The sequence below is a fragment of the Gossypium hirsutum genome, chromosome A03 (genome assembly GCF_007990345.1).
Source record: "Gossypium hirsutum isolate 1008001.06 chromosome A03, Gossypium_hirsutum_v2.1, whole genome shotgun sequence".
Lineage (NCBI taxonomy): Eukaryota > Viridiplantae > Streptophyta > Magnoliopsida > Malvales > Malvaceae > Gossypium > Gossypium hirsutum.
Window position 1 is genome coordinate 4,881,772 of NC_053426.1, and position 9,440 is coordinate 4,891,211.

General features: G+C 38.2%; 2 protein-coding genes across 2 annotated transcripts; both read right to left on the reverse strand.

The window, feature by feature from the left end:
- Positions 1-1,463: 1,463 nt before the first annotated feature.
- LOC107935076 (exocyst complex component EXO70B1) lies at positions 1,464-3,635 on the reverse strand. The gene has a single exon (XM_016867625.2). The coding sequence runs from the start codon at positions 3,633-3,635 to the stop codon at positions 1,713-1,715; it is 1,923 nt and encodes a 640-aa protein (XP_016723114.1). The 3' UTR covers positions 1,464-1,712.
- Positions 1,464-8,718, reverse strand: LOC107927085 (sorting nexin 2A). The gene is made up of 5 exons (XM_016858052.2): positions 7,383-8,718; positions 7,070-7,279; positions 6,500-6,760; positions 5,246-5,332; positions 1,464-4,909 (listed from the first exon to the last, which is right to left on the reverse strand). Exons 1-5 carry the CDS (start codon positions 8,460-8,462, stop codon positions 4,829-4,831), a joined length of 1,719 nt encoding a protein of 572 aa, XP_016713541.2. The 5' UTR covers positions 8,463-8,718; the 3' UTR covers positions 1,464-4,828.
- Positions 8,719-9,440: the final 722 nt, after the last annotated feature.

The window sequence follows — 9,440 nt, forward strand, 5'->3', positions numbered from 1 at the left end:
TTAATAAATTCAGATATTCAACAAATAATTTAATTAATTTTAGATTTCATTTCTAAAATTTCAGAAAATTATAAATATTTGACCATCTGCTAGTACTATAGCTTTAGAAGTGAGAAAAATGGTTATAGCAGGGCCGCCTCCGATGGAGATGCATTCCGGTTCTAATCGCGGCACTTAAAGCCGCCCTTCGATGGAACATGTTTGGAGGACGAGAACACTAATGCTCGGTCTTACAATGAAAAGCTTGTGAATTTGTTACGTTGGCTGCAAAGGTCGCTTCGGGGACCAAAATCGCATATGCTGACGTATATACACCATTAATGGACATGATCACTAGTCCCAAAAAATACGGTAAAACAATATACGTACATATGTATGTGCCTAATTTGACGAACTTGAACTCCATCGATTTTACAGGAAAAGAAAGTTGAGGGAAGATTTATGTGCAGGTTTCAGCAACACCATTAGAGAATGCTGTGGTAGTGGATTACTTAAAGCTTCATTTTGGTGGAACACCTTCAGAGTAGTTGTTTTGGAACAGTATTCATCCAACTGAGGCTGCTTATAAATCCCTGTCTGATTTTTTGATAAACCCGATCCTTCAAACATTTAACCTTTTGAATTTTTGTCCACACGTTAATTAGATTGGACTAGGTCAGGTAATGTTGAGACCATTGATTCTCTAAGGTCATATGTGCTTTTATGCTTTTCTTTTTCTATATTTTAATAATAAAATTCAGATTCCCATACTCTTTTTTAATTTTTTCAATTAAAAGAGATATATTGGATTGGACCCACCATACACATTTTATCAATATTTTGACTCAAGGAAACCATCCCATTCCTTCCCCGAAGGTTTTTTCAGCTTTTTCTTTTTGCCACATGGACCTGGACCAAATTTTCCGCAACTGAAAAATATAAGAATAATTAAAGTCACCCCCTTTCCACCTAATTTGATTGGAGAAGAGAACGGTTCGATTTATTAATTAAAAAGATCCAAAGATATTTTCTTTTAAATGGCACAAGATCCTCTTTTGGATCCCTAAACAATACCCAAATTTTCAGATTCATCCTTAAAACTTCTTTTTATGACCATCAATTTTGTCTCAGAAAACAATATCAACCAATCCAAATGTGTCACATGACCCCTTGTTATTCAATGCAGTATACTTTTTGGATGAAATGAGATAAAATTGACCACTTATAATAAGAACAGAGGTATCAATTTTATCTTAATTTACCAAAAAAATATGGAACAAAAAATTAAAATTGAGAAGCAGAAATGAGATTGAGGTATAGTTTAGTGTTGAATGCAAAAAAGCTGTCTAATGCCGTATAGAATGGCATCTTCATTTTATGGATTAGCTTGAAGAGTATTATCCATCCAATTAACCAAGAAGTGAAACCAGGAGTTGATTAATACACACTACCATAAGAGAAAATGGCTAGACAAGGATTCTTCATGATATTAAATATCTCATGTATATGATTAGAATTTGCTATATATACAAAAAAACAAGAAAATAACGCCATTATATGATTAGAAAACAGGCAAGCTAACCATGGCTTTTTTTTTTCAATTCACAAATAGAAAGCAGGAAAAAGATTGTGCAACATGCATATAACAACACCTAATGTTGTACCATACTGCAAATCATTTTACATTTACCCATTCATATTCCAACACCAAAAAGAATACCTGAAATCTGCATCTACTTCCTGACACCAGATGATCCATTGTTCCCTTCAAACAACTCGTTAATCCTTGCCTCGATATCCTCCGGGTTGTACCGTATAAGCCTATCAGTGTTCCTCCCGATTTCAGGCATACATTGGAGCCTCCCTATGAAGTTTCTATAAGCTGGTAACAAAAGCCTAGACACTGATATCCTCATCTCTTCTCTAAGCTGCTCATCGAATACAATCCATGATGACTGAGTTTTACATACGTCCTCGAATTGGGTATTGAATGATTTGATCTTTTGATTCATGGACTTGGCAATCGCATTCGATGCTAACGAGGAATTGTCGAGCTTTAATGTTCCAATAATCTTGTTCCATGAACTTCTTTGATAGTTGGTGCAGTATTGCCGGACTTTGGCATTGTGTTTTCGGATCCAGTCATCACCAAGAAGTGACTCTAACTCGCTATCCTTCACTTTTTGTACAATATATCTTCCATTGTTCATCATGAAAACAGAGCACAATGCAGAGTCTCTGTAAATCTTGGATTTCATCTCCAAATTACTCTCCAAAAGCTCCATAATCCATGCCATCTGAACCGACATCGAAGACGAAGATGCCCGTCGATCATCTAGCTTATTAGATGGAACAACCGCATTACTTTCATCGAAAACTTGTTCCAATGTCTGTCGTGATCGACACGCCGCGCGGAGATAGTTCATTACGTAACGTGTGATCGGATGAAGTCCGCCACCGGGAACAGCTGCTTTAGCTGGGTCACGCCGAATTAGATTCTCTAACTCCATGAATATCCCTCTAATCGCTTCTCCTAATCTCTTCCAAATGGTAACCGCTTCGTTTCGAAGAACCAAACAGTATTGATCAGAGAAAACGGAATCGAATTCAGGCATCAAGTCTCTCAAAGTCTCGAACACATCAAGAACTTTGAAAAGCCTCTCTGGCGATCGGCTACCGATAGCAACGGCGTCAGCGAAATTAAGTAACTGAATGGTGGAGCCACGGCAGACTTCCATGAAGGAGAGATCAGCGGCGGAAGTGAATCCAAAAAAGACGCGATCGCATAACCTGCGTTCGCTCGGGAAGAGGATACGAAGGGCGACGTTAGCGGCTTTGATCCAGCGTTCAATCTCGTCTTCGAGCTCTTGCCACGGCATTTTCTGGACTTCATCGATGCTCAGCTTCTGCAATCCGAGCCTCGAGATGCTCTCTTCGAGGAACTCTCTTCGGCAGGTGCTGTAAACGTGAGAGCACTCTTTAACGAACCCTGCGGCCACCATACGCTTGGCGATCTCGTGAAGGTCGCTTACGGTTCCGGAGGGAAGCGCGTCGATCACGATGTCGTAGTCCGTTACCGGTTGAGCTACCGGGATCTGATGATCGAGATCCGCACCGTTGTGAAGAAGTCCATCTTCGTTTTCTTCATTGTCATCGTCAGAATCAAACGATAAGTTCCCGGTTGACTCGTGGTTGCTTCGATTCAGTTCAAAGGACTCAGCACCTCGGTCCATAAGAGACCTGAACTCATCCCCGACTCGGAACATGGCCTGGTGCATCAGGTCATCAGCGCGTACAAGACAAGCGCTGACGGATTTCTCGGCGGCCATGGGTTCCCAATCCCTCATGGTACGAATCAAGTCGTCAATAGCGTCAAGGAAAGCAGAAGAATCAGCGGTGTGAGCCCAGATGGGATGATCAAGCGCCACGTACTGGGAGATCTGACGGTCCAAGGAATTAACGGCTCGCTCGAGGACGGCACAGCCACGAGGGTTGTTGTCGTCAACCATTTTCTCGGACAACTTCTCGCGAGAAAACCTCCCGTCGAAGTTGGAAAAGATCTGCAAAATATCGTCGGCCATGGTGTCGTTTTGACCCAGCGTCTTGGCTATATGCCTGGCCACCGCAAGCAGCTTCTCTTCACCGTTCTCGGCCATAGCTAAAAAAACAGCAAGTAAAATAGAAATATCCCTTGATTCTCTTCTTATCTCAAACTAAGCTTCTACTGCCTTAGAACCCACCAAAAGAAGAAGAAGCAGCGACTACCGGGTATTTGGTTTTAGGGTTAGAGAGGGAAAAAAGGGGAGAGTGAAAGTGATATATGAAGGAAACGGCCAGACCTGGGGAAACGCGGTTTGAGAGAAAAAGCAAAGCAGATATGAAAAAGCTAAGGTTGAATGGGAAATAAATAAATAGTGAAAAAAGGAGATTGGTAGTTACGGATACCTGCAAATTTCGTTTCATTTGGTTTAACCTTAAGTAAACCTACAATATATGTGTGACAAGTGAAGATGTGTTTGTGTTTTTGGAGTTTAGTTGAGATTTGGGCAATCAATACCACTCTTCTTCTCCTCCTCCTCCTCTTCACACAGTAACTCTTGTTTTACTCTCATTTCGGGTTTCCTTTAATTACACTACACATTTCCCCAAGGTTAATACACCTTTTTGTATTTATACTTTATCTTCAGTAATTACCACTTGCATTAATAATTAATCTTTGAATTTAATCATTGTTAAACATAATTTTCGATATAATTTTAAATTATATAATAATATTTTATGAGATATAACAGTAGACTTTGACTGATAAACATAATTAATTAACCCTTCAATATTCTATATAGTTTATAAATTTGTCATTATGTATATAAAGCTACCTGTTCCTTTCTATCTAGACGGATCTAGGTAATTAGAAGATATGCATGTATTGTCTTACACTTGATAGTTGGATTTTATTTTAGAAAAGCTTGCATCATACCTTACATTAAAACACAGATAGAAACAAACAAGGTGCTCCTTCCATTCTTTTCACCTGCAACGCAGGCAATTTTATATATATATATGTATATTTAAAGATTACTTGGAAAGACAATATGTATCAAACACTTTATAACATCAAATCACGTGCAGGTTTGGCACTCGTTCAACAAAGCCTTTCTCACACATACATTAAAAAAGGTATACTCTAATCTAAAACAGTCAAAATAACAATATAATAAACTAACCCAAGTTCTTCCTCCGTTTTCTTCATTTTTATTATTCTTATTAAAACTGTCACCTAACAAGGACAATAATCATTAAAAAGTATAAAGGACCAAAAAAACAAGGAAGTGAATATACATTCAAACATTTAGCAGCTATCTTTAGCATATCCACTCGTCTCTTCTGCCACCTTTGCCCACACATCTGAAATTTTCTCGGCATATCCCACCTGTTTACATTTTCACTATTACATGTCAGCTGCCATTCAACTAAAATTGTTCACATTGCGGTTTCACTATGAAATCAAACACAAAGCATTAAGAGATATCTAAAAGCAAATCAACTACACGGGATTAACAATGCTCCAACTTGAATGAGTGATAAAGCTTTCAACATGGATGACACAAGTTTTACCAAATAAACTTTAGGTACAAAATAAAGCAATTTCAATTAAATAAGCTCAATGGATGAACTCTGACATGGTATCCTCGAACAAAGTTCATTACAGTTTCTTTCAAACAATAAGATCATCAACACGGACTGGAAACTGAGAAACCAAAATTACCTGATTTACAACAAACCCCTTCAACATGTTCAAGAAGTCAACGCGTCTTTCCTTGTCAAGCCTTTCAAGTTCACACTTGTTATTTTCCTGCAATTACATCATCATGAAACAAACTTAGAAAATGAAGGTAACCATGGAAATTCAGACCATGTACTAGCAAATGCGAACATAAACCATATAAGTACCCAAAAAATCCACAACAGAAGGACCCAATATTGTACATTTGAGTGATATAACAGAGATCAACATGAGAATCTTCGTAAAGCACAGGAATGAGGCTCATTGATGCACCCCTCTTTTCTTTCAATTTATCACATGAAGGAAAGCGAAAGAGAACTGGGAGTGAGGGATGATGCATAGCTAGACAACAAGGCCTCAAACCCTTTAGGGCAAGGTACATATGACCAGGTGCAAACCTGGTGTACCTAGACTAGAAATCCGGCCTCATTGACCAACAAAAAAAGAACTGCATATTTTGTGGATAAATCAGATCACTGTTTAGAGTAATTATACATATCAAGCTTATTTTATATATAGAAAATCACAAACATATACATACTGCACTTCACTACACTCGAATGAGCACTTTTCTACTGCCTAGAGTATGCATTGCGCCCTTGACAACATTTTCTATCACATCTTCAGTTGCTCTTTCACATCCTGCTTTAGTAGCTTCACTTAAGATTTAAATAGGCAGCAACCTAAGAGCTGTAATATTACTAATATTAACATTATAATTATAGAAATATTTATATATATCTCTTATTTATCTAGATATTAAATATCATCCCCCATTTGGCTCCTAAAGAGTGCCAGGATGATAACTTTGCTAAGTTCATTTAAAAAGTAGACATGCTTATTGCCATAGCATCGTACTAGTACAACCAGAAGGAAATATCAATGAGTCAACTTACCAAAATAGTTCAAACAGTGGAAAAACCCCATACGGTATGAACAAACAAGAGCTATGGTCTAATAATAGCTAAAGGCTAGAATAGATATTCCTCATTCTATCTGGTTATAAGACTGTTCATATAGGCAAAACTCAACAAATTAGGAATGAACCATCTTTACCACAGGCAACTTCATGGATATCTAGCATTAAGCCAATCATTTATGTAATTCAAACATGCAATATATTAAGGATATATTAATGATCATAGCATGACCCAAGAAAATAATTAACACATCAACAACAAAGGGGAAAAAGTTATCCTCAGATCAAGATTAAAAGAATATTATAAAAAATTTTACCTTGATCCTCTCATATTCTCTTATGGCAACATTTTTTGCGTCTTCAGTAACCCTTATAGTTTCTTTCAGTTCCTCTATCTTGTGAATCCTAGATTTGTCGCCGCCAAATATTTTCGATGATGCAGCTTCAAGTTTTTCAGCTCTTGCATGAAGTGTAGATAGTTCTGATAGGAGAGTTTGAACTGTCAATAAAGCACTTGATCGATCCGAAAATGCACCATGCACAGCTAACATAAGCCCAAGATATTCGTGAAGTGTATCCTGAAATGTAAAAAAACAAACAAAAAAAAAGTATATATAAATGACTGAAACTCAGTTCAATTTCAACGGATATTGAAATTAAAAGTAACAACAGTAATTATCTTCTCAGGCAACCAACAAGCCTTCCATTCAATATAGCTTTTTAAAGTTGACAAAATGCCAAACTTACTGATTACTAGAGATTTAGCATAATGCAAACTCAATTTCTTGTTCAAATTAAATTATTCCAGAAAATGAATACTTGCAGATATCTCAATCCCATGTTTTAAGTTCAAACCATAAAATGGGGAATAGTTTTTAGCACATCACCAAATGCTTGACAGTCTGCGCATTCAATTCTCGATAAAATCTGCTAGCTTTAACTGCTGCAGTTGCCAAACATTTCATGTCAGCAGCCCGCACTCTCTGAGAATTGTACATAGCCTCCTCATTCTCAAACTTAGTCAGCTTAATAAACGCCAATCCTAGTTCTCCCATTGTCTCTCCCATATCTTGCTGTGCTTTAACAAGAGACTCAGCCTAAAAGAAAATTTAACAAGATCCACGAAAAAACCATCATCAAAAATTCATCCCACAAGATTCAAACGTACATCTCGAAATCCCAAAAGAACAATAACATTACCTGCTGAGAAGCATTGCTTATTTGCTGCTCAAGATCATGAATCCACTCTTTCTTCTCCAAAAATACCTTATCCTCCTCCACTACAGGTGGTTTAGAACCACCCCAATCGTTTGCAACAGACTGTCTCAATTCCTTAAACAAACGCAACAAATCCCTCCCACCTTTCGCGGGCTGCACCACCTCGTGTGGCGCCATCACTGCAGTACTTTCCCCAAATAACTGCTTGGGCAATTTCACGGCTCCATCGAGCATCCGAGAAGCCACATCAGTGCTCATCGACAAAGTAAGTCTCCCTTCCACCTGCAAAAACACCTTCAATTCGTCACTTTGTCTAATGACAGGATGCTCCACCAGCCTCCTCAAATATTTCTCCAATGCAACCCTTCTTTGCTCCACAAATTCTTGCTTCTGCATCACCTGAGATTCAACCACATTTTTGTCCGGCCTTGGCGGAATAAAATATCCACGGTAAGATTCCGCTAACCGATCCGACAAGGTGACTACATCCCTAAACCTTCTCCTGACACTAAATTCGGATGACCCAAAATCCACAATATTGGTTCTCGTGGTAATTAGGTAAGTGTAGTAAGTATTACCTCCGGGCACAAGTGAATTGGTGGTCTCTTGCTCCTTCTTAGGGTTGGAAACCGTGATCTTGATGTAATCAGAGGTGGACGACGAGGATCTGGAGAGCGTCAAAGACGAATCCAGATCGTGAGAAGTGGAATCGACGCGGTTGATCTCGTTGGCGGAGTTGTCATCGAAAGGGCTGAAGATAACGTCAGCGTAAGAAGGGGGCTCGATGTAGGAGTTGTTATCAGATGCATTAGGGTTTCGAAATACGGGAGGGGAGAGCAATGGATCGGATTCGGCCGGAGTGGAGAGTACCGGCGGGGAAAGCGGGTGGCGCGTGGCGGCGTCGGAGATCGATGAGTTGGCGCTCCGGAAACTAGAGTAGGAGTTGTTGTTGGTGGTGGCGGTGGTGGTGGTGAGCGGGTCGTTGAGAACGAGGTTTTCCATTTCTTCGCGGGAAGCGGAAAGGTGAGATTCTTCGAAGCCAGGGTTCTCAGAGCCCATCATCGTGTGTAATATAATTCGTTTTTTCTTAGAAGCGGGATTATCAAAAAAAGGAGCTTGAGTGAGCTAGGGTTATGTTCATGCGGGTGAGTCAACTCCAACAGGGTGGAGCTATGTAGGACACGAAGAAGCCGTAGATGGGAGGGATATGGAGCAGCGCGTGGGGCACCTGCAACGGAGCATGGAAATTTGTGAACAAAAAAGCTGTGGATTAACTTTAAACTGAAACAGAAACCGATCTTTTGTTTTTTGTAATTTTCTCTTGTGTTCAATTGAATTGGAATCAAGATGATGTGTTCTTGCTGGGCCTCTCTTGGGCTTATGCTTTCATGGATTTGGGTTAACCAAGCTGTACTTCACCTACTGTCATTATACTACAAGCACCAGCTTACCTTGAATTCAAAGCCAAGTTCAATGGCGGAACACACTTTTTCTATTTTTCACCAATAGAAGTTCAGGTTTAATTGTTAATTTTATTAATTTTTTATGAAATTTATTGGTATAATATTTTGAAATTTATGGATAAAAAAAGATAATAATTATTATTAGATATCATTATTATATACTATTATTTTATAATTATCAATTTATTTAAAAAAAGTATTTTTATTTTAATTTCAATGCTAACCAACTTATAATAATTCTTTATTCTATCTGGTGACGATAAAGTTTGAGATATCCTAGAGATTTGATATCAAATATCCTTTCTACAAATGGAAAAAAGAGGATAATAATTATTATTAGATATCATTATTATATATTATTGCTGTATAATTATCAATTTATTTTAAATTTTTTTTATTCTTCAAGTCTGTTTTACTATTAATGTTCGGGATTCGTGGTTACCCTTCTCAACAATGTCGTCTCCAAAGTTTGAACCTATGCCTCCCTTTGAGAATACAAAATGCCTTACCATTACCCCCAACACTTATTTGTAAAAAATATTTTTTTTAATTTCAACATTAGTACAACTTACAGTAA

Coding starts and splice junctions, on each gene's coding strand:
- LOC107935076 (XM_016867625.2), bottom strand. CDS start 3,635: ATGGCCGAGAACGGTGAAGAGAAGCTGCTTGCGGTGGCCAGGCATATA.
- LOC107927085 (XM_016858052.2), bottom strand. CDS start 8,462: ATGATGGGCTCTGAGAACCCTGGCTTCGAAGAATCTCACCTTTCCGCT. Junction 6,761..7,069: donor CGCAGACTGTCAAGCATTTG/GTGATGTGCTAA, acceptor TTTACATTTCAG/GATACACTTCACGAATATCT. Junction 5,333..6,499: donor GAGAATATGAGAGGATCAAG/GTAAAATTTTTT, acceptor ATGTAATTGCAG/GAAAATAACAAGTGTGAACT.